The 25,945-nt window shown below is 40.5% G+C and overlaps 1 protein-coding gene across 3 annotated transcripts in view; it reads left to right on the top strand.

Annotated features, from left to right (window-relative positions):
- The window catches only part of MEGF10 (multiple EGF like domains 10), a 269,210-nt gene that overhangs the window by 127,681 nt on the left and 115,584 nt on the right, over positions 1-25,945 (top strand). For all 3 annotated transcript variants that reach the window (XM_070793223.1, XM_019964614.2, XM_019964615.2), the window contains 3 exons: positions 9,758-9,890; positions 19,788-19,889; positions 21,231-21,331. In XM_070793223.1, the coding sequence (XP_070649324.1) occupies positions 9,775-9,890; positions 19,788-19,889; positions 21,231-21,331 (319 nt within the window). In that variant the 5' untranslated portion in view covers positions 9,758-9,774. The remainder of the gene's footprint in view (positions 1-9,757; positions 9,891-19,787; positions 19,890-21,230; positions 21,332-25,945) is intronic.

Here is a 25,945-nt window from a genome sequence, read left to right as displayed (position 1 = left end):
TGCAGAGGTGATCCACGAAGCAAGATGGAAACTGCCGTGCCTTTGATGACCTAAGTGTGGAAGTTATACTGTCAGTTTTATAATATCCAGTTGGTTACATAAGTCTGTTCATTGTAAGAAGAGTTTACACAAGACAGAATTCATTGATGGCCATCTGGGAGGCTGGCTAAAACAATAGGGCGTAACTATTACTACTACTAAGTCGTTTCAGTCGTGTCCAACTCTGTGCGACCCCGTAGACGGCAGCCCACCAGGCTCCCCCATCCATGGGATTCTCCAGGCAAGAACACTGGAGTGGGTTGCCATTTCCTTTTCCAATGCATGAAAGTGAAAAGTGAAAGTGAAGTTGCTCAGTCATGTCCGACTCCTAGTGACCCCATGGACTGCAGCCTACCAGGCTCCTCTGTCCATGGGATTTTCCAGGCAAGAGTACTGGAGTGGGGTGCCACACTGCCAAAACATAATTATTGTAAAAGGGAAAGAGTGTGTCTTATAAAAGAGATTACAGGGCTTTTGTTGTTGTTGTTTTTGTACAGGCCAAAAAATTAGTACTTTTCATAGGCAATGCCAAAGAATGCTCAAACTACTGCACAATTGCACTCATCTCACATGCTAGTAAAGCAATGCTCAAAATTCTCCAAGCCAGGCTTCAGCAATACATGGACCATGAACTTCCAGATGTTCAAGCTGGTTTTAGAAAAGGCAGAGGAACCAGAGATCAAATTGCCAACATCCCCTGGATCATTGAAAAAGCAAGAGAGTTCCAGAAAAACATCTATTTCTGCTTTATTGACTATGCCAAAGCCTTTGACTGTGTGGATCACAATAAACTATGGAAAATTCTTCAAGAGATGGGAATACCAGACTACCTGACCTGCCTGTTGAGAAACCTATATGCAGGTCAGAAAGCAACAGTTAGAACTGGACGTGGAACAAGAGACTGGTTCCAAATAGGAAAATCAGTATGTCAAGGCTGTATATTGTCACCCTGCTTATTTAACTTCTATACAGAGTACATCATGAGAAATGCGGGGCTGGATGAAGCACAAGCTGGAATCCAGATTGCCGGGAGAAATACCAATAACCTCAGATATGCAGATGACACCACCCTTATGGCAGAAAGTAAAGAAGAACTAAAGAGCCTCTTGATGAAAGTGAAAGAGGAGAGTGAAAAAGTGGCTTAAAGCTCAACATTCAGAAAACAAAGATCACAGCATCTGGTCCCATCACCTCATGGCAAATAGATGGGGAAACAGTGGAAACAGTGGCTGACTTTATTTTGGGGGGCTCCAAAATCACTGCAGATGGTGACTGCAGCCATGAAATTAAAAGGTGCTTACTCCTTGGAAGGAAAGTTATGACCAACCTAGATAGCATATTCAAAAGCAGAGACATTACTTTGTCAGCAAAGGGCTGTCTAGTCAAGGCTATGGTTTTTCCAGTAGTCATGTATGGATGTGAGAGTTGGACTGTGAAGAAGGCTGAGCGCTGAAGAATTGATGCTTTGAACTGTGGTGTTGGAGAAGACTCTTGAGAGTCCCTTGGACTGCAAGGAGATCCAACCAGTCCATCTTAAAGGAGATCAGTCCTGGATGTTAATTGGAAGGACTAATGTTGAAGCTGAAACTCCAATACTTTGGCCACCTGTTGCGAAGAGCTGATTCATTTGAAAAGACTCTGATGCTGGGAAGGATTGAAGGTGGGAGGAGAAGGGGACGACAGAGGATGAGATAGTTGGATGGTATCACCGACTCAATGGACATGGGTTTGGGTGGACTCTGGGAGTTGGTGATGGACAGGGAGACTTGGAGTGGTGCGATTCATGGGGTCACAAAGCGTCGGACACAACTGAGCGACTGAACTGAACTGAACTGATACTGGGAAGAATGGGTAGGAATGTTACTGAAGAATGTTAAATTGTGAGATGTTTAGGAAAATAGATATAATTTTATTTAGTAAATTCTGGAATGAGAAGTAGTATTTGAAGTCTTTTTCTATTAAAGAAGAGATGTATTTTTTTTCCCAAAGGGAGATTAAAATAGACCAGACTGAGAAAATATAACTGGGATTCAAAATGGTTTAAACCCAAAATAACTCTCCCTAATATTGACCCTATTTTCTGTTGTTTCTCCCAAATCTGCCAATGCTTTCTTTCATTGGTTTCTCATGTATTTCCTATTCCTTAGACGACCAACCAACCTTGGACAGGCAGTTCCACACTAAACCTGAATGCACCCATTTTCCCTGCAGAAGGCTGATGCCGTTTCCTTGGTTGGATTTTGAACACCTACTCTGTGTTAATGTCTAAAATGCCTCTGTTATCAAATAATGCACCCTGCTCAAAGACTCAAGTGTTTTCCACTGTAGACAGGATAAAAGCCATCTAAACTCCTTAGCCTAAAGTTCAAGCCTCTTCATCAAAAAGCTCTCCTTCCTTTCTAGCACTGCTGCTCACAGTTCCTTATAAGACCTTCTTTTGTCCACTCTGAGGCTTGGCTCATACTTTTCTCTCTGCCTTATGGGCCCTCCCCATTGTATTCATTTTTACCCAAAGTCTTCCTTTAATCCTGAAGTAATGCCTAGGGCAGATAGCAGGCAAAGCAGTCACAGCCAGCCCTGTTTATTTTTGTTTATTTATTTATTGTTATTATTATTTTTTACTTTACAATATTGTATTGGTTTTGCCATACATCAACATGCATCTGTGACGGGTGTACACATGTTCCCCATCCTGAACCCCCCTCCCACCTCCCTCCCCATACCATCCCTCTGGGTCATCCTAGTACACCAGCCCCAAGCTTCCTGTATCCTGCATTGAACCTGGACTGGTGACTCGTTTCTTATATGATATTATACATGTTTTAATGCCATTCTCCCAAATCATCCCCCACTCCCTCTCCCACAGAGTCCAAAAGACTGTTCTATATATCTGTGTCTCTTTTGCTGTCTCGTATACAGGGTTGTCATTACCATCTTTCTAAATTCCATATTATGCGTTAGTATACCATATTGGTGTTTTTCTTTCTGGCTTACTTCACTCTGTATAATAGGCTCCAGTTTCATCCACCTCATTAGAACTGATTCAAATGTATTCTTTTTAATGGCTGAGTAATACTCCATTGTGTATATGTACCACAGCTTTCTTATCCATTCATCTGCTGATGGACATCTAGGTTGCTTCCATGTCCTGCCTATTATAAACAGTAGCCAGCCTGTTTAAATCACTGCTGCTGCTGCTAAGTCACTTCAGTCGTGTCCAGCTCTGTGCGACCCCATAGACGGCAGCTCACCAGGCTTCCCCGTCCCTGGGATTCTCTAGGCAAGAACGCTGGAGTGGGTTGCCATTTCCTTCTCCAATGCATGAAAGTGAAAAGTGAAAGTGAAGTCGCTTAGTTGTGTCTGACCCTCAGCGACCCCCTGGACTGTAGCCTTCCAGGCTCCTCCATCCATGGGATTTTCCAGGCAAGAGTACTGGAGTGGTGTGCCATTGCCTTCTCCGGTTTAAATCACTACTCTGTTTTAATTGATTTCAGGTAAAGCATTTAATCTCAGCCAATGAAATTACATCTGAGAGGTGTGAGGTGTGAGGGGTATATTCAGTGATTTCTAGTTCTTTTCCTTTTGAAAACTTCCTTTTAAGTTTGACCTCTTTCATGAGACTTCATTGCTTACATTGATTTTTTTTCCTCTTAAAACTCTTGGCATTTTCTTTCTGCAGTGACTCATCTGGCAAATAATTTTATTTATAATCTTTCTCCCTAGTAGATTTTGAACTATTAAAGCTAGAGACCATGCCTTATAAGACGTAATACTTCATAGTTGCTTGTGCTTAGATCCTCAGTGAGTATTGTATGTAGATTTCCCCCCATATGTTATAGGACACGGATTTATAGGGATGTTGTAGGATACTTTCCAGAGTTGATGATAAGCAGTGACCATGGCCTCCCCTAAACTCCCCCTGAATGCCACTTAATTACACCTGTGGGGTTGGATGCTTAAGTAGGTAAGGTTATACCTCTGTGTTCCCCTAGCAGCTCTTTCAGTCTTAATCCTTAATCATGGCTGTTGCTTGAGATGGTCTGTTGTGGCCCCCTCATTGCGTGTGGTGTGAGCCCCCTCAGGTAATTCAGTGGCTGGCATCTTCAGGGGTTTGCCCAGTTTTTGCTTGATGTAAAGTGCTCAGTGAATGCCAGAATACCCAGTTCATGCTAATGTATAGGGGTTTTTATTTATTTATCTGTTTTTTGGTTGATTATGAAACCTTTTTAAGTTTATAAAATAGGACTTGAGAATGTTTTTCTTTTATTAAATGTTAATAGCCACACTCATTTATCTTTTGTTTTTGGAAGCGTCCAAGGAACACTGGGTGGCTGCCATTGCAACGTGATTTAGTTTGACTTAGAAGCATATCTTGGGTGTGGTATTTGATGTTAGCAACATGAAGTGAGGATGCCCAGACAAAAATGGATAGCATTGTACTGCCTCCAGTGAATAGTTACGCTTGAGTAAAGTAAAATGTTGTTAAAATAACTAGCTTTGGATGGTGAAAATAGAAATCAGGACAGTGCCTCAAGGATTCCTTTGATCAGTGAAGTAGTATTTCCATGGAAGTTTTCATCTGAGGTTATTCTTGGGGCAACCGGGCAAGCATTACTCTTTTGACATCTTAAATACCCTGAAGCTGGACCTCTGATATGCTATTCACAGGCTCAGAGCTCCAGGAAGAACACAGCTCATCTGTGCAGCCTTTCTGTGTGGTTCAAGGTAAAGTTAATACATCCTTTATAGATAACATGAGGGCTTCCCTGGTAGCTCAGATGGTAAAGAATCTGCCTGTAATGTGGGAGACCCAGATTCAATCCCTGCATTGGGAAGATCCCCTGGAGAAGGAAATAGCTAACCACACCAATATTCTTGCCTGGAGAATTTCATGGACAGAGGAGCCTGGTGGGCTACAGTCCATGGGGTTTCACAGAGTTGGACACAACTGAGCAGCTAACACTTTTAACACTTGTAGATAACATGATACGGTGATCAGTGGACTAGGTGGCTCTTTGGTACCCTGGGGGAGGGGTGTGAAATTATGAGAATGTGGCTGTTTGTAATAAATCACTTCATCTAGAGAACTACAAGAGCATTTTAGAGTCACTCAGTTCAGCTCAGTCGTGTCCGACTCTTTGCAACACCATGAACTGCAGCACGCCAGGCCTCCCTGTCCATCACCAACTCCTGGAGTTCACTTAGACTCACATCCATCAAGTCAGTGATGCCATCCAGCCATCTCATCCTCTGTCGTCTTCTTCTCCTCCTGCCCCTAATCCGTCCCAGCATCAGAGTCTTTTCCAATGAGTCAACTCTTCGCATGAGGTGGCCAAAGTACTGGAGTTTCAGCTTTGGCATCATTCCTTCCAAAGGACACCCAGGACTGGTCTCCTTCAGAATGGACTGGTTGGATCTTCTTGCAGTAGTGAGCTTGAAAAAACACTGGGTGAGGGCCCCCACATTATTTCTATGTGTGCACTTAATGTTTCTCGCAAGGAGATAGATTTTCAAGCCAGAAAGAATTGTTTGGAATCATTTATCCTTCTGTTGTTGCTAAAATAAATTAGCAAGTCAACGCTCTGTTATTTATTTCTCCCTAACACACCGATAGAGAAACTGCTCCCTGTCATCACAACGCAGACTCATCCATTGTGATGATTTTATTCAACCTGATTGTTTACTGCGGTTTTTGTATCAGAATGGGCAAAGCCTGCCTTCAGAGTAGGTGGTAAGAGTTAACTCTGCCTGCTGTGTTTCCTCTTTCTAACAGGAGCACTTAGCAATGCTAATCAGTTGTACTGATTTTCTGTTTTGATTTTTCCATCATAATTAAGTGAATGATATGGAATGCAATCAAGTTTGACACTAGGGGGTTCATGCAAATGACTATTTTTTTATGTTTAAAATTTTGTTAAACGTAACCACAAGGAACGTTATTTGAAGGCAAAGCCTGGGTAGGTAGGGGTAGTTTAACACCCAATTTAGAGTTTTGAATATTTTTAAAATGTTTGTTCCAAGAAAACATATCTGTGTTGCCTTTTTTTTTTTTCAATTGAACTAATGCAATTTTTAAAGGATTGTATTTTGTTTTCATGCACACCCTAAAGTGGAAAGATTATAGTCTCAGACAAGATGATACAGTTTAAAAGAGAAATGAAGAAAAACGTTCATAGAACTTTCTTCCTTCAGGGTAGACACAAAGACAGAAAGGTACACACATTTACTCCTCAAAGCCTATGAAAGAAAACAAATCAAATAGGGAGAGAGTATATGAGATGCCCTATCCACCTGTTTTGATCGCCTATCAGTGACAAGACAAACAAAAGGAAGGACCGCCCATGTTTCTGAATACAGGGAAATGTTGCATTTCTACACTCCTTTATAGCTCATTGGCACGTTTGTGAAATGTCTTCTCCCTCTACCATGTATAATATTTGAATTGTTTGCTCAAGTGATTTTAATCACTTTGTGTGAATTTGCACCTTCCCTTCTTGATCTAGCAATTTTTTTGCTTGGAACGTTATATACTTTAATGTAGATTGTTCTAAAACTCAGTTAATTTTCTAATTTTGATTTGGAAAATCCTTCAGGAATAAGGCTGAGCTATATATATTCACTTTTGTTATAAATGTACTGATATTTTCCCTTCCATGAACACCACCAGCAACTTTGCAATGCAGTTTGATTTTTCTCTGTGCTGAATTTCAGAAGCACTAAGGAGATGACCAAATTCTGCTTTTTCTTTTTTTTCTCTGACATCCCTGTAGAAAGGTTAAAGCCTTCACAGGGCAGTGCATCAAGTGCAAAGCAAAAAGAGATACCAAATTAACGCTAACATTTTTTGCATTCAAAGAGAACAGACTCTTCCCTTTTCTTGGCAGTTTGGTTCATTGCTTCCAGCAGTTTCCAACTTTGTACAGACTAAACATTTCTAATTGGGAAATGGATGGGTTGAGGCTGAGATGGTGACTCAGGATATAAACTTTCCAATTTGGGATAATTGTTTGTGAGTGGATGGCAGATTACTGCTGACTGGCTCTTGTTTTGTCTCCGAGAAAAGGATGAAAGTTAAGGTGCATACTTCATACTTCGTTGAAACAGAATATTTATCTGGTATAGATAAGGCAATGAGACAGAGATATTTGCCATGCTTGTTTGTTACAACCAAATCTAGTATATGAAAGGATTACTTTTTTGATGGATGAAGAAAACATTACAATATATGATGTGTCTTCAGCTGTGAAATGGGGATGGTAAAAATGCCTACTTAAGTTACTGCATGGATTAAATAGATAATTCACATGAAAGGTTCAGTACTGTGCCTAGCGCACAGTAACCGGTCAGGAAATGTTAGCTCTTGTTGTTTATCATCACCATCATTATTACTTTTTATTTATTCCTGTTAAGCAGAATAGCTTCTGTAATTATATAACATTAAGCTTCAGATTTTACAACTTCATGATGATTAGCCTGTGAGAAACATCTGTGATTTGAATTAATTTATAAGCCATATTTTGGCTAGTCATTTATGCTTTGTATGTTGGAATTACTTCGTGATGATTAGAATCCCCCTTTTAAAGATTTTACTGCTTCTCATAGTGGCTTACACTATATTTTAATTATCCTGTGAATTCATGACATTTATCCATATTCCAAATCAAACATTTTCTTTCATTTTAGCCTTTGTGGATCAGAGATAGATAACCTGTCATAACTGGAGAAGGAAATGGCAACCCACTCCAGTATTCTTGCCTGGGAAATCCCATAGACAGAGGTGCCTGGTGGGCTACAGTACTAATACGCTATATATACTTGTGCTTATAAACAGTTTTGATTTTAAAGAATTTAATGTTTCTTCATTGTTCTGTTTTCTTGAATTTGAAGGATAAACTGTTACCTAAGGTTCAGTGTTTGCCTGTATGGTTGTTTATTACTTATTTAAGATAAACTGGCCTTTTAAAACCCCAAGATTATCACTCAATAAATATTGTCCCCAGATACTAAAACCTGGTAACCTCATGGTGTGGAAAGTTAGCCTAACTTTTCAGAATGCCAGCTCTCACCCAGAAAGTAACTGCTGGGCCCATAATCTGGTCCATTTTTACTAGTTTCACTGGTTTACCAACAAGAAGGCTAATGCTTGCTTGCTTTTTAATTTGCAAATGGATCACCTTTTTGGAGGGAGTTGCGTGGCATGTGGGATCTTACGTCCCTGACTAGGAATCAACCCTCCCCTCTCCCCCTGCACTGCCCACCCCTTGCATTGGAAGCGCCGATTCTTAACCACTGAACTGCCAGGGAGGTCCTGGATCAGCTATTTCTAATTCCATGTCTATTTTTATAATTATTATATGAAGCCATTTTATATAGTGAGACAAACTTTTCCTCCTCATTAAGTGCCAAGTTTCCCCCACCATGGCCCTGCCCTGCCTCTCAGGAAGAGAGCTCCTGTGCTTCCATCTCCATGAGTGGCTCACCCGCCACTCAAGGGGCTCTAACAGGCGTCCCTCCTTGCTCTGACTCCCACATTCAGTCACCAAATCCTGTCCATTTCACCTCCTGAAAAACTCCCAGATTCCCTCAGTTCCCTGCAACCCCAGTGTTACTTCCGTATTTCACCCTCAGTTGCCTCTCACCTGACCTCCCTCTAATAGTCTGCACCTGCAGTTCATGCTCCCCCTGCAGCCAGTAAGATTTCTAATGTCACCCTGCACCCTTCCCTAGCTCTCTGTAATCCTTGGATGAGGTTCACATCCTTTGCCATGTCTTATAAAATCCATGGTGATGTGCCCCCCACCCCATATCTTTCTCCAGCTGAGCTAATTTGAGCTCATTAAGTGTGCCTGATCTTCCCTCACCTCTGTCCCCTCTGCCTTGAACATTCTCCTTCCTCTTCTATCTCCTTTGTGGGCCCAACTCTTTTGTAGATGTGTTGCTATTTGTTTTTCCTCTTTTGGTCTTTCCTCCTCTCAACAATAATACCAGGTTCATTTTTTTCTAATACTGACCTCCAAACAGCTTTACACTTTTTATCTGTACACCTATGTAGAAACCTCTATAAAACAACTGGTTTAGTTTCTGTTCAGCAGATGGTGGGACAGAAGCACTAAATATAAGAAATGTGTGTCACGATTACTAAATTATAAAGATCGTAGTGGGCAGGAACAAGAACTAGATCTGTGTTTTATGTGCCGTGTTTGCACGGTGCCTAGGATAGAGTGGCCATTCAGTGAACATCGAATGAATTACTGAATGACCCTCAGTTTAAGCCTGAGGTGCCTCTCTCTTGAGTCAATGGACCTTCTGTTCCATTATTTATCCTCTAGGACAAAGGAGGCCAGATTTCTCTGTGTGCCCTCTCCTTCCAGAAGGGAAATATGCCTGCTGAGAGAATCTGGAAGCCTGTGTTGCCTTGAGTTGTTCTGGTAGATTCCTTTAATGTCAGTTGGCATGGATGAGAAGGTCTTTTGTTATAGTGGCAATTAATGATGATTTGCACTTTTTAGTAATTTACAAAATAGTGGCCATCCTAACAACATAAGAAATATCTCTCTCTCCTGGACCATGAAAGCTGGTGACCCATCTATTTAAATCTAAGACTCATTATTCATGTTTCAGCCCTAGTGACAATTGGCACTTTATAGTTACCGTACTGAAAAGAATTCTTTGGGGGTCATTTTAATGCATTTTTAATTTGAATTTCTTTTTCTCGTAGGTTGTTCTTCAGGAACAATGGTTATTTCCTCGAACTCATGTTCGGGCTTTATCTGTTTATTGTTATGCCACTGGATCAGGATGGCATCATCTCTAAACCTTGAAGATCCCAATGTGTGCAGCCACTGGGAAAGGTAATAGTTTTGAGAAATAATATTTCTCAATAGTCTGAGAAATAATTTCTGATAGATTCCTTTGTATGCTATCAATATCAGTACAACATATAAAATTAGAATCTGAGAAGAGATTATAAAATTGATTTCATGTAAAAATCTTTCATTATATGTAATAAATTAGATGGTATAATTCACCTTGGTCTTAGAGAGTATGCTATGCTATGCTATGCTAAGTCACTTCAGTCGTGTCCGACTCTGTGCGACCCCATAGACGGCAGCCCACCAGGCTCCCCCGTCCCTGGGATTCTCCAGGCAAGAACACTGGGGTGGGTTGCCATTTCCTTCTCCAGTGCATGAAAGTGAAAAGTGAAAGTGAAGTCGCTCAGTCATGTCCAACTCTTAGCGACCCCATGGATTGCAGCCTAACAGGCTCCTCCGTCCATGGGATTTTCCAGGCAAGAGTACTGGAGTGGGGTGCCATTGCCTTCTCCGTTAGAGAGTATATGTTATGTATATTAAGCTTGAGATATTAATTCTAACAGAGGTGTATTTGTAAAATAGGGGAAAACATTATAGATTCATAGATCAATTAAAATGATCTCCTTGAGGTCTTACCTTTGCTCTGTATCTATTTGCAATGATTTGGTGGAGCTGAACTTATGGACATATGGATTATGGTGGAGTTCCTACTTACGCATGGGAATCAATGAGAGAGCAGTGAAGATGGTGTGGAATAATGTCCTAGAGCGTTGAAATGGATGGCATAAAAAGTTGTGTGGTAGGTGACCTGAAAGGAAAAACTTGATTTCTGGAGTAACTGGCTAGGCTGCATGGAAGTGGTGTCACTTGAGATGTCCTTGAAGACTTGAATAAGACCAGTGGATGACAGTGATTGGCAGGCGTTCTAGGATGGAAGGTAGTTTGAAACCAGTGCCATGCAGACCACTAAGGACTGTACCCAGTAAGTCTAGCGTTGATACAATACAGGAGGAGGGCAAGATTGCCTACATTATATGAAAGCAAATGATGTAGTCTCCAGATCTGGGTAAACTTACAGTCCTTTTTGGAATACAGAAATAGCACAAACTATCTAGTGATACTGAAGTGCAGTCAAATGCAGTTCACTCTGTTACTTATCTTCCTAAAAAAAGTGTGGACATGTTTCTTTATCCAAAATGAACATTGCATTTGCAGATTTTTCAAACAAATAGAAGGTGTCAAGTACTAGAGAGTAGTATGTAGTTGTAATAGCTGTAAATGCAGTGACATTAAACTCTTAGCCTCTTTTTCCTGTCACCCTCAGTACCAAGAAGAGTACAGCACAGAGCATACATCCCAGTCACTGTGTCACCCACTGGAAGGATGCTCAAAGCTCAGAATTTTTCCAGCATGGCAGCTGAATTATTCTAGGGCACACTGATTCCTCATTCACAGTGTTAGTTTTCAGTGAGGGCTCACCCCCATCTCTGCTGGCAGTATTATGGCAGGGTAACAAAATGTATTCTCCTGATTGATCAATAGAGTCTTCTATCATTATGAAACTTTAAGTGGAAATATGTATATGTAATAAAGTTATATATATTTGATATTAACTATATTATACAGAATTTAAGGGGAGGGAATGCCTATTATCTTTATAATTTTCATAGACCTTCCCATAAAACATTTCGCCAGCAAAGTACATAATAGGTGGGGTTATAATAATAAAAATGAATTGATGAATACATGAATTAGGAACATATCAAATTTAGAAAAGGGAGAGTCCATTGGTAGTTGAGCTTCTTGGAGGATGATAGTTTTGAAATGGGAGAAAAAAATCAAATTTGTTAGGTACTGTGAAATAAAAATCAAGAGATCTTGGTAATACATTAACTATGGATGTGAAAGAGGCAGAAAAGGCTGAGGTTTAGAACCTGCTGTGTGGAAGAGTGGGCGTGTCATTGGACACTGTTGTTGAGTTGCTAAGTCGTGTTTGACTCTTCGTGACCCCATGAACTGCAGCACACCAGGTTTCCCTGTCCTTCACTATCTCCTGGAGTTTGCTCAAACTCACGTCTCCTGGGTCGGTGATCACATATGGAAAGATAAAAGGAAGAGAGTTGATGTGACAGGGAAGAGATTCGTGTGGTTTTGTCACGTTGTGTTGATAAGATCAATTTGAAATACGGGCCTAGATGAATGTTTAACTTTTCATTTAAATAAAACATGAAAAATACACTTCCTCTGGTTTGTTTTTTACATTGCCCTATCTTATAATTGTCATGGACAAAAAGGCCTTATTAAATATAAGAAAGGGTACTGGCTTAGAATAACCCTTTTTTTTCCAATGGAGGAGTCCAATGATCTTGCATGAGTCTTGCATGAGTCTCTTTTTTTAACAAATGAATGAATTTATTTATTTTTGGCTGTTCTGGGTCTTTGTTGCTGCCTGTGGGCTTTCTGTAGTTGTGGTGAGCCGGGGAGACTCTAAACCTAACATAATTTCACTGTTGTACAAGTGATTGGAGTAACTGAGAAAATACTAATGGGGAAGGAAATTCAGTGTGAAACAATAGGGAAATGATGGAGATTTTTCTCCTGCCTATGTTTTTGCTATGTACTACTAAAAAGAAAAAGTTGACAGCTACGATCTTCTCATTGATAAATTTTCTGTTACACGGCTAGATAACGATTCTTTGAAGAAAGGTTAAAGAAGAGTAGGATTTGTTTTATAAGATAAAGGTGCAGGTGACAGATTCTCCTATATTTTCAAAAACTGAAATGAACTTGGACTGTATAGTCCATGGAATTCTCCAGGCCAGAATACTGGAGTGGGTAGCCTTTCCCTTCTCCAGAGGCTCTTCCCAACTTGGAGATTGAACCCAGGTCTCCCGCATTGCAGGCAGATTCTTTACCATCTGAGTCACAAGGAAAGCCCAAGAATACTAGAGTGGGTAGCCTATCCCTCTCCAGAGGATCTTCCCGGTACAGGAACCGAAGCGGGGTCTCCTGCATTGCGGGCGGATTCTTTATCAACCGAGATGTCAGGGAAGCCCAAAGTAAAATTAAGGAGAATCAAATCATTTAAAATACATAAGAGATACTTGTTATTAGAGAAATTCTGAACAGCATCCCTTTGGAAAATGAATAACTCCATGAATCATCTGTCCCTTCTCCCCATCTCCTTTCCCTGTTGTGTGAGTTTAAGTATTTCCACCTATGAGGGTTTCTTCTAAAGAAGACACAAATGAAGATAAACCATTCTCTGCCCAATCCCTTGGGGGTGGGACACAGGAGTGGTAATAATTGAAGCTGCATTCCTGAAGTGAGCAGAGATAAGAAATGATAATTATTACCATATTTGATTAAAGTAACAGGATAATTTCGGCAGATAAAATGTAATTAACCACTTTGGAATGAGTCCAAGTGATGATGGCTTCCCCTACCCTGTTCTTTGACCTTAAATTAAATCTTGCTGGGGTTCCTCCCCAAATAATACTTAATAGGTTAAAATCATGGTGATGATATGTTTTCAGTGTGTTTGAGAAGATGAAACAAACAAGCAGGAAATAAAAGGTTTTGCATCTTGAGCCTGAAAATAGTGTAGAGTTGGGACCTGCAGTTTTTATACCACAGTTTCACTGCTTGCTTTAGAAGCTTTCGATGTTCTATGATATCTGAGAGGCAGCAGAGGTACAGGATGGTGTCTGGGGGTCTTGGTGTTAAAGTGCTGGCTCTAGACTGACCACTAGTACTAGGAGCTCAGTGTGGCTTATTTGTGATCAAAATGGGGTTGGACTAGAACAGGGGTCCCCAAACTCCAGGATCTAAAGCCTGATGATCTGAGGTGGAGCTGATGTAATAATAATAGAAATAAAGTGCACAATTAATGTAATGCTCTTGAATCATCCCCTAACCTTCCCCCCTCCCCGCCCCCATCCCAGTCTGTGGAAGAATTGTCTTCCACGAAACTGGTCCCTAGTACCAGAAAGGTTGGGGACCTCTGGACTAGACAATCAAGAAGATCCCTTCCCATTCTGTGACTTTAAGAGCAGCGCAGATGAACATGGCTGTGTGGACTGTTAGCCGGGGTACTAACTGAGTTCAAACACCAACCCAGGTATTATCCAAAGAAGTAGTGCTAAGGAGCAGGGGATGCCCTCCAGTTCTCAGAGACATTTGCCTTCAAGGTGTGAGCACACAGCTTCCAGAAAGTGGTCCCTTGGAAAAGGACAACTTGATTGTCTAATGATAAGTGGGTACTGAGCAAATCAGGTGTAGTTACAAGTATTTGGCAGTCATAATTTGAAGACTATTTACTAACAGGGAAAAATGCTTATGACATACCCTTAAATTCAAAAAGTAGACTTAAAATTATGTGGCTAGCATGAGTATGAACATATAAAAGCGAAAAAAGCTAAACTAAAGCTAAAAGCTAAAACCCCCTAGGGACGGTAAGAGAAGTGCAGGAAAATGCTATGGGTAATTAGGTAAGAGTTATTCAATTTTCTCCCTTTCTTCTTAAAGATTTGTTTTCCAGATTTTCTGGTGTGATTATAATATCATTAAAAATGAGAAATAAAAAGCAGAGATTGTTTCGAAAAGAAAAAGAATGTATGAAAAAGAACAGAAAGGAAATTTGGGGTGAAGAGGCTCAGAATCATTCTCCTTTAAATTTGAGTGGAAACCTCAGTATCTGATCAATGTGAAAAGTAATTTATATTTAGCTGTTATTCATTAAGTTTGAGACTATGAATAATTCTAATGAAAAGTGTCAAGACTGAAGAGAAATACTCAACCATGGTAAATTTTATGGTTTGATTTCCCCCGAAATGTATATATTTCTCTGTTAAAGTAAAAGCATGTTATTTTAGCTTTTACAGGCTGGCCTCTTTTAAGAGCCCTTTGAGAATTACATAGAATTTATTTAATAAATCTTTGTTGAATTGGAACCCTTAATGGTTTAATTACCCTTTTATAGAGAAGAGCTTTTTTGTATCCTAAAAGCAGAGAAACATCCTGCAAATGTAAGCTATTAATGAGCAGTAAATGTCCAGAAGAGGAAATTCATATGCTTTAACATTTTTTCTTATTGAGGAAACTTTCCAGGCTGCAAGAAATTAGTGAAAACACTTTTCACATTTGCTTATGGAGTCAGCTCCTCCATCATATGCAATGGCGAGTGTTTGGGCAAGGTCCTTTAGTTGATTATTGCTTTTGCACTCCAAGGCATTTGGATCTTAACACTATAACATAGCATGTGAAATTATGGGAATACTGCATCAGATGTAGTTCTAACACACTAATTTAGTTCAGTTCAGTTCAGTCGCTCAGTCGTGTCTGACTATTTGTGACCCCATGAACCGCAGCATGCCAGGCCTCCCTGTCCATCACCAACTCCCAGAGTCCACCCAAACCCATGTCCATCAAGTCAGTGATGCCATCCAACCATCTCATACCCTGTCATCCCCTTCTTCTCTTGCCTTCAGTCTTTCCCAGCATCAGGGTCTTTTCCAATGAGTCAGCTCTCATCAGGTGGCCAAAGTATTGGAGTTTCAGCTTCAATATCAGTCCTTCCAATGAATACCCAGGACTGATATCCTTTAGGATGACTAACAGAAGCAGAAGATATTAAGAAGAGGTGGCAAGAATACACAAAAGAACTATACAAAAAAGATCTTCACGACCCAGATAATCATGATGGTGTGATCACTCACCTAGAGCCAGACATCCTGGAATGTGAAGTCAAGTGGGCCTTAGGAAGCATCACTACAAACAAAGCTAGTGGAGGTGATGGAATTCCAGTTGAGCTATTTCAAATCCTGAAGGATGATGCTGTGAAAATGCTGCACTCAATATGCCAGCAAGTTTGGAAAACTCAGCAGTGGCCACAGGACTGGCAAAGGTCCGTTTTTATTCCAATCCCAAAGAAAGGCAATGCCAAAGAATGCTCAAACCACCGCACAATTGCACTCATCTCACACGCTAGTAAAGTGATGCTCAAAATTCTCCAAGCCAGGCTTCAGCAATACATGAACCATGAAATTCCAGATGTTCAAGCTGGTTTTAGAAAAGGCAGAGGAACCAGAGATCAAATTGCCAACATCCGCTGGATCATCAAAAAAGCAAGAGAGTTCCAGAAAAACATCTATTTCTGCTTTATTGACTATGCCAAAGCCTTTGACTGTGTGGATCACAATAAACTGTGGAAAATTGTGAAAGAGATGGGAATACCAGACCACCTGACCTGCCTCTTGAGAAACCTGTATGCAGGTCAGGAAGCAACAGTTAGAACTGGACATGGGACAACAGACTGGTTCCAAATAGGAAAAGGAGTACATCAAGGCTGTATATTGTCACCCTGCTTGTTTAACTTATATGCAGAGTACATCATGAGAAACGCTGGGCTGGAAGAAGCACAAGCTGGAATCAAGACTGCTGGGAGAAATATCAATAACCTCAGATATGCAGATGACACCACCCTTATGGCAGAAAGTGAAGAGGAACTAAAAAGCCTCTTGATGAAAGTGAAAGAGGAGAGTGAAAAAGTTGGCTTAAAGCTCAACATTCAGAAAACGAAGATCATGGCATCTGGTCTCATCACTTCATGGGAAATAGATGGGGAAACAGTGGAAACAGTGTCAGACTTTAGGGCTCCAAAATCACTGCAGATGGTGACTGCAGCCATGAAATTAAAAGACGCTTACTCCTTGGAAGGAAAGTTATGACCAACCTAGATAGCATATTCAAAAGCAGAGATACTACTTTGCCAACAAAGGTCCGTCTAGTCGAGGCTATGTTTTTTCCAGTGGTCATGTATGGATGTGAGAGTTGGACTTTGAAGAAGGCTGAGAGCCAAAGAATTGATGCTTTTGACCTGTGGTGTTGGAGAAGACTCTTGAGAGTCCCTTGGACTGCAAGGAGATCCAACCAGTCCATCCTAAAGGAGATCAGTCCTGGGTGTTCATTTGAAGGACTGATGCTAAAACTGAAACTCCAATACTTTGGTCACCTCATAGAAGAGTTGACTCATTGGAAAAGAAAGACCCTGATGCTGGGAAGGATTGGGGGCAGCAGGAGAAGGGGATGACAAAAGATGAGATGGCTGGATGGCATCACCAACTCAATAGACATGAGTTCGAGTGAACTCCAGGAGTTGGTGATGGACAGGGAGGCCTGGCGTGCTGCAATTCATGGTATTGCAAAGAATTGGACACGACTGAGCGACTGAACTGAACTGAATGTGAGACTGCCTAGATGGCAGGTCCACACACAGAGCACATTCTCTCTGCTAGAAATGAAATGGAGAAATAGCGCTCAGGTCTCAAGATTCATTTATTTGCAAGCTGTTGGTTTGTTGTTCAGTCACTCAGTTGTGTCCGACTCTTTGCCATCCCAAGGACTATGGCACACCAGGCTTCCCTGTCCTTCACCATCTCCTGGAGCTTGCTCAGACTCATCTCCATTGAGTCACTGATGCCATCCAACCACCTCATCCTCTATAATCCCCTTCTCCTCCTGCCTTTTATCTTTCATAGCATCAGGGTCTTTTCCAATGAGTTGGTTCTTCGTATCAGATGGCCAAAGTGCTGCAGCTTCAGCTTTAGCATCAGTCCTTCCAGTGAATATTCAGGGTTGATTTCCTTTAGGATGGACTCATTTGATCTCCTTGTCATCCAAGGGACTCTGGATTGGGAGGGAAAAGAACTGGTGAAGAAAGGCTTAGAATTTGCATCAACATGAGCTTCAGGATGCTTCCCAGGTGGCTCAGTGGTAAAGAATCTGCCCGCCAATGCAGGAGACACAGGTTTGATCCCTGGGTTGGGAAGATCCCCTGGAAAAGGAAATGGCAACCTACTCCAGTATTGTTGCCTGGGAAATCCCACAGAAATCCCACAGAGCCTGGTGGGTTACAGTCCATGGAGGCACAAAGAGTCAGACACGACTTAGTTACTAAAGCACAACAACCACAACAAACCTCAGGACACTGCTGGGGGTCTGAAGGAAATCTGAATAGCTTGATGTGATATTTCATTCCAAGACAATTTATATTTTAACAGAGACCTATTGGTTTACCCAAAAGGAGTTATATCAGAGATGTAGGTGATTGCATCCTTGATGCTCGTCTGAACCTGTTCTTGTGGGTGTCATCTGCTGGAGTAGAAGGAAGTAGTTATGTGAAATGTATGTTAGAAATGCAGAAGTCAGTGGGAAGGGATCTTCAAGAACATCTCTTAGCCCATTGTTTTACGACGTGATAAATCGAGGGAAGTGAGATTCTCCCCTGAAGGTCAGCCAAGTTCTCAGTATCAGATCAGGAGGCGAATAATCTTGCCTTCTTCTAATCCAGTGGTCTTTTCACAAGGACCTACTACATTTGCCTCAGACCTGTGGAGGATCCCTAAATTTACCTAGAAATCAAGTTGCAATGTCCCAAATACACAGAGTTCAAACAGTATGATGAGTTCATGGATGTCTCATGATGACTGAGAGAGACCACTTGGAGAAAGAAATAGTACTGTGTGTAAGGCCAGTACAGCTTAGCTTTCAAATCAAGAGTCTCTTTTCTTTATCTAACCTGAATTTATTCATGTAGAAATTTTAACCCCATTCCTTCCATACTTTCTGCAGTCCATAGCTCTTCTTAATGAACTTGGCCTATTGATCTGCACCAAGCGAGTCCATGATTGTGGCTTTTGTTGTTATTGTTGTTAGCATGAATTAAAGATTTTAGTGGAAATCTTTATGAGACTGCTAACAAATAGAAAACAGATTGTTTTGGAAAGGGAATTCTCCAGATTTTCCTGTGGGCAAGAAATTTAAGCTCTTGGGCATGCAATAGACTGCTTTGAAATAAAGTAAGGAATTGAACAAGGAATATTCTTTATATTTTTTGGATCTTTTCAGCCACATTCTTAGACCCATTGGATTGCATGTTTTTACTCTTACAAGAATCTATTAATGAAAATATATTGGAAAACAGACTGTTTAAGTAGCGTCTGGTTGTTAGTATGATTATTTCAGGCTAACTGTCTCAGCAGTTTGTTTAGAATCAGGTTTAAAGGCTTCTTTGTAGCTTCTATGTAGAGGCTGCATATATTCTTCCATTACCTGAAGATAGGGCAGGTGCAAGAAAAAAATCATTTGAAGTTCCAGAGAAATATACTTTCCAAAATCAGTATTTTTCCAAAATCAGTAGCAAAATGTACTCAGATTTGCTGATTACACTTATTTAATTTTTGAATGGAAAATTGCTCAGTCATGTCTGACTCTTTGTGATCCCATGGACTGTAGTCCATGGAATTCTCCAGGCCAGAATACTGGAGTGGGTAGCCTATCTGTTCTCCACGGGATCTTCTTGACCCAGGTCTCCCGCATTGCAGGCAGATTCTTTACCAGCTCAGCTAGGGGTATTATTTATTGAGGCCTATGATGAAAACTTTTTTTGAAAGGTTTTGATATCCCTGGACTACAGGGTGTGGGATGGAACTGAAAATTACAGGTAAATATGTGGTGATTTTTAAAAAATATTTATTTGGCTGCCTTGGCTCTTAGTTGCAGTACATGGGATCTAGTTCTCTGACTAGCGATTGAACCCAGGCCCCCTGCATTGGGATCATGGAGTCTTGGTCACTGGACCACCAGGGAAGTCCCTGTAATAGTATGCTTTTAAATTTAGTGATATCGGAGTTTTGGGTGAATAGTAAATGAGAATTTTTTGAAATTTATAGCATAAACTCTTGTGTTTTAAATATTTTAATGTTGGAACTTTTAGGGTTCAAGTTCACATAGAAACCCATCAAAACATGGAGATTCTGTTAAAAGTCAGTGTGGAGTTGGAAGTACAGATAATTTAGCCAGTGACTGTTTTTTGGTACAGAGTCTATCATTAATGTAAGAGAAATACTGACTGCTTCTCTTTTCTCTTCTTTTCAGCTACTCTGTGACTGTGCAAGAGTCATATCCACATCCCTTTGATCAAATTTACTACACTAGCTGCACCGACATTCTGAACTGGTTTAAATGCACGCGGCACAGGTAATGGAAACTCAGAAGTGTTTATTTATTTGGCATAGTGGAATGGAGTCTGACACAGTCAGAGATATTAAACACTTGAGAAAGTGGGCCCATTCATAGAGTGAATAGCTGTTGAGTGTGGGTGGTTGTTGTAGCCATGTTCCAAGCTGCAGGAGATACGGAAACACAAAAAGATTGTCTGTCCCTCGAGGAACTTACACACAAAACATCTACTGGTTACCATCATTTGATTAGCTGAAGTCACCCAGCTGTTGAGCAAAACTGGGGAGACACTCTTAAATATGGATATCACCAGATATAAAAAAACTCTATCTTAGCCTATGTTTCTACTTGAACATCGAATTTAATTTAGACTAACTTAAATTTGAATTAAATTTAAGAAAAATAAGCCGCATGTTTATTTTTTCTATAAATGCGAAAACAGAAAACAAAAACACTGTGTTAAATAATCATGTTAAGATGGAAGAAAACTGTCTTGATTTCAGTAGTAAAATACTTGTCATCTGGGTTGTGGGTGGAATGTGGTACCTGCTGATTTATGCTGCACTAAATGATGTCACACTCATTATTATTTCTTAGGACAAACTTTCCTTGACTGCTGTGACTAAACCAGCATTCCTTCATGTCACAATCTATTCCCTTACTCAAGCTTTATTTTTTGACAGCATTTAATCATTACCAGCCATTATTTGATAATGTATTTATTTGTTGAGTGTATATCTTAAATTATACAGGTCTGTCTTCCCCAGTAGAATGTAAATTTCTTGAGGGCAAGAGCTTTATATTCTTTCACTCACTGTGAGCTCTTTCCCCAATGCCTGGAATATGGTAAGTGCTCAATAAACATGTGTTATATAAATGGATTGGTAAATGAATGAAGCTTGAGTTGTATGTAAAGGTCTTTATTTTTGGTGTCCTATTTTGTAGTAGGGTAAAAATGCACTAACATAGATTTTTAAAGGACTTCTCTAAATTCTTCCTCTAAAACCTATATAGATAAATGATGAGTGATTAGATAAGTAATATATATGAAGCTGATCAATATCTTATGAAATATCTCAAGTGAAGTAGAGAAGACATGAAGCTTCTGATTCCTTGCAAAAAGTGCTGGTGGACTTAAATGTCCATTCAGTATATTCTTAGCAAATTGGTGAGTTAGTACAGTATTGCTCAAAAAATATATCTCATGTTTCTTCTTTATTATTTTGGAGGACCTTGTTTTTTATATCTATATCATGTTTGATAGCTTTTTGTATTAAAATATAAATTTTTGATTTCTAATCAAACTGCAGATCAAAAGATGTAACGATGTGATTGTTTTTTTTTTTGACCTCTATATAGAATCAGTTATCGGACCGCCTATCGACATGGAGAAAAAACTATGTACAGACGCAAGTCCCAGTGTTGTCCTGGATTTTACGAGAGCAGGGAAATGTGTGTCCGTAAGTAAGACTTAACATTTCTTGGAAGTCCATTTACTTTTCCCAGTGTTGGTTTGCATCTGTTAATGGCAGCCTGCGGAGATGGAGACTGAGGCCTGTGGAGACTGAGGCCTGTGGAGACTGAGGCCTGTGGCGTCTTGGATCCTTCCCTTATGCTCACTGCTGCTGTCTTGGCCTGTGTAAGCAGGGAAGCATTCACTATGTCCCTCTGTCCTGTCACAAGTCTCCACATGAAAGTCACTTGAGGAGAAAGCAGAAGTTATAGAAAGATGATTCAAGGTTGGATGCTGCAATGTTTGTTACAATTCTTCAAGAAAAGTTTGTTTGGAAATCAGTCAGGGAGTCATCAGAGAAGAGAAAAGAGATGTAAGCTTCCTGCAGCAACTCACCAGAGTCTTGAGTCAACTTTCAAGGGGCCAGCATGTTCTTTTCTGGTACATAGAGTGAAAGGCTTATTAAGGAGCTTTCACAATATGAAATGGCTGTAAGTCTGAATCACAAAGTAGACCTTTTTTCATTGTCATTTCTATCATCCCTCCCCTCCCCATCTCACTGATTCATTTTGAGATGTCTTGAGAGAAGTTTGATGCTTTATGATACACTTTAGGAAATCTTAGAATATCATGTGGAATGTAGTTTGCAATTGTGCTTTCTAACTATTGTGTGTAGGACTCTTAGAGACACTTCAGATCAGATCAGATCAGTCGCTCAGTCGAAGTAGGCCTAAGAAAGCATCACTACGAACAAAGCTAGTGGAGGTGATGAAATTCCAGTTGAGCTATTCCAAATCCTGAAAGATGATGCTGTGAAAGTGCTGCACTCAATATGCCAGCAAATTTGGATAACTCCCAGTGGCCACAGGACTGGAAAAGGTCAGTTTTCATTCCAATCCCAAAGAAAGGCAATGCCAAAGAATGCTCAAACTACCACACAATTGCACTCATCTCACATGCTAGTAAAGTAATGCTCAAAATTCTCCAAGCCAGGCTTCAGCAATATGTGAACGGTGAACTTCCTGATGTTCAAGCTGGTTTTAAAAAAGGCAGAGGAACCAGAGATCAAATTGCCAACATCCGCTGGATCACTGAAAAACACTTAAGATAGGTATTATTAAAAATGATTTTATTCAAATATTTTGGCTCAACAAAAAGCTAGAAGGACATCTTTGCTTTCTGAGATGAGATGCTGGTATTGAGTAGTAAAAAGAGACAGAGTTCTGCTCTAACGTGGAGGCACTAGAAACTTCTGATCATGTCTGGGCTTAAGACTCCACAGAACTGAATGATAACACTGACTTGGCCACCGCTCAACTGGGTGGGCTTGGATAAACCATTTATAAATGGGTTTATAATTTTATTTGAGGCTGCTGCTGCTAAGTCGCTTCAGTCATGTCCGACTCTGCTACCCCATAGACAGCAGCCCACCAGGCTCCCCCGTCCCTGGGATTCTCCAGGCAAGAACACTGGAGTGGGTTGCCATTTCCTTCTCCAATGCATGAAAGTGAAGTGAAAGTGAAGTAGCTCAGCAAATTTGAGGCTGCTGCTGCTAAGTTGCTTCAGTCGTGTCCGACTCTGTGCTACCCCATAGACGGCAGCCCATCAGGCTCCACCATCCCTGGGATTCTCCAGGCAAGAATACTGGAGTGGGTTGCCATTTCCTTTTCCAATGTATGAAAGTGAAAAGTGAAAGTGAAGTCGCTCAGTCTTGTCCGACTCTTAGCAACCCCACGGACTGCAGCCTACCAGGCTCTTCTGTCCATGGGATTTTCCAGGCAAGAACACTGGAGTGGGTTGCCATTTCCTTCTCCAATGCGTGAAAGTGAAGTCGCTCAGCAAATTTGAGGCTAATTTGCTCTAAATAGAGAGAGGGCTTGGCCCAGTATATGTATCATCTTCCTTCTAACCTTTGGAGTCTATTATTTATATAGAAAGGGTGTAGTGTTAGTTGCTCAGTCGTGTCCAACTCTTTGCAACTCCACGGACTGAAGCCCTCCAGGCTCCTCTGTCCATGGAATTCTCCAGGCAAGAATAGTGGAGTGGGTTGCCATTCCATTCTCCAGGGTATATAGAAAGAGTGATATCTCAAATTTGATTCAAAACCAAAGCTATATATGATAATAAATGTTCATTGAAGAGAAATTAGAAAATGTAACTAAGCAAAAAGAAGAAAATACATATATTGTGACTGTCTTTCCTGGTCGGTAAATGTACTGCTGCAATAATTTACAAATGCCAGTGTTTATTGGATTATAGATGTTTATTTAACTGATCTCAGCTCTTGAATATTTACATGATTTCCAAGTTATAACTATTATGGACTACTTTAGAAGATGTCATTGTGATTAATTCTTTGTTCATCTACATAATTAATAGGTAAGGATACCTTCATAGACATAGAATTTCTGGGTTAGAGGCATACACGTATTCCTAGAATGTTTGGTGTGTTTTCAGTTTATACCCCCACCAGCAGTGTAGAATGTCTTTTTGCTTATATGGTGGTGGTGATTTAGTCATTAAGTTGTGTCTGACTTTTTGCAACCCCTTGGACTGTAGCCCCCAGGCTACTCTGTCCATGGGGTTTCCCAGGCAAGAATACTGGAGTAGGTTGCCCTTTCTTTCTCCAGGGATTCTTCCCAACCCAGGGATTGAACCCAGGTCTCCTGTATTGCGGGTGATTCTTTACCAACTGAACCACCAGGAAAGCCCATCTTTTTGCTTATACCTTGTGCCAATTTTCCTTTTGCTATTTTTCTTAATTTGCATGTGTTTGATTAATAATGGTACAGAATAAGAAAAATTATGTTTATAATCAAACATCTTTGAGAATAATCATGAACTGATCTCTGTGGCCTAGGCTGATGGGAAATTTTCAAAGGAGGGCCTTGAATACACACAGCCTGGAGAGTGGGGAGGCCTGGCTGGTCGGGCTGGCCACTTCCCAGATGCTTCAAGGAGACATTATTTTGGTGTACTTGCCAGGGTTCAAACCTACAAGCCTAGTTGTCAGCACCCTGAGAAAATAGCTCTATTGTGGATTGTTTTGTTAATCCAAGTCCTAAGAGTCATATAAAGTCGGGGTGCTAATTCATTGTTACACAGAACTTGGAGAGGCGCTGACACAGTATCCTGGTCCTACCTTCTCTCCTTGAAGATCTGGCATGTGGGAAACGAGATTTTATTGGCAGCTGATATAGGGATCGTGGATCTGAGCAAGGTAGGTTAGAAATTTCAGTGCTTCATGGTTCTAGCCTTCCAGAGCCCAGTGCCTCCATCAGTAGTACAGCTAATCTCAGAAAGCAGGGCAATCCCACAGGACCGTCATACCTGGTAAAAATTATTGCCATAATGTGATGGTAAAGATATTATAACTCTTCCTTGAGATAAGTCTCATACCAGCCAATATGACTCCTGAATGCTTGGATGGCCATCTCTAGCATTTGTCACTAAAATTTTCCTTTTCTTGCAGTTTTCCTTTAGATATGTTAATACATTTAATCAGTTCACTGTCTGGTCTCCGAGGCCTGGGAGCTATTTGGTCTCTTTAAGGGTATTTTTGTATCTCTCCACTCTGATGTCTTGATTTCATAGCTTAACCCCAGAGGACAAGCATGCTTCCGTTACTTCCTTGTTCTCAGGGATGCCTCTGGTACATCGTCTGTTCTCTCAACAGCTGGCACTAGTGAGACACCCTTGTGGATAGAGAAGGAAGAGAGAACACATGATTCTTGTTTCTGCTTTCATAATCTTTTTTCTTTCCAACTAGGTTTTGCTGCCAGGCACCCAGCACAGTCACCATTTTAACTGTTTCCAGCAAGTTATCAAAAAGAATTGAAACACACGAATTGGTTATAATTTTGGTTTAATTTTGTTAATCAGTTTACCTAGAAGGCAAAAAAAGGATGGTTTCACATAACAACCTATATTAGAAAAAATAGTTTCTTTTACGTGGCTAAGGTAGCTCCCCTGGAGAGCAAGTCCCATCTTCCCATCCCTCCCTCCCCCTGCTTCATCCTGCCCAAGATTATTCATTTTTACTAAACTCTCAGGCTGTACAGAAGCTGCTGGTCCACAGAGCACACTTCGGGTAACAAGGCTCTGTGTTCAGAAGACAGATATTTACCATCAGGCAGGAAGAGCCAAAACAAAAAATGTGGGGAGTTGTGTGGTTAGAAGCCTTTCCTAAGAATCGGGCTGGAAAAGAGAATGGATTGGAAAATTCTCCAAGAAGAAAATATTGCGGGACATGAAGATGTCTGTAATTCCTTTGTGAGGTTTTAACCTGTTCATAAAATTACACTTGTACGGTTATTCATTTTTCAAAGTTCCTATTATTGCCTGATTGTGTTTCATTATTTTTAAAAACTGGAATGTCATTTATTTTCTTGACTTAAAAAATTGAAATAGAGTCGACATAAAATATGTTAGTTTCAGGTTAGTGATTTGACATTTGCATATATTAACAAATAATCTCCAGGATAAATCTAATAACTACCTGTTAAAATCATTACAAAGCTATTATAATATTATTAACTGTATTCTTTGTGCTGTATTCGTATTACATCTGTGTGGCTTATTTTATAACTGGAGGGTTTTGCTTCTTAATTCCCTTCACCCA

Source organism: Bos indicus, chromosome 7 (genome assembly GCF_029378745.1).
Source record: "Bos indicus isolate NIAB-ARS_2022 breed Sahiwal x Tharparkar chromosome 7, NIAB-ARS_B.indTharparkar_mat_pri_1.0, whole genome shotgun sequence".
Lineage (NCBI taxonomy): Eukaryota > Metazoa > Chordata > Mammalia > Artiodactyla > Bovidae > Bos > Bos indicus.
The sequence above is the reverse complement of the archived record's forward strand: the minus strand, read 5'-3'. Positions and strand labels throughout refer to the sequence as shown.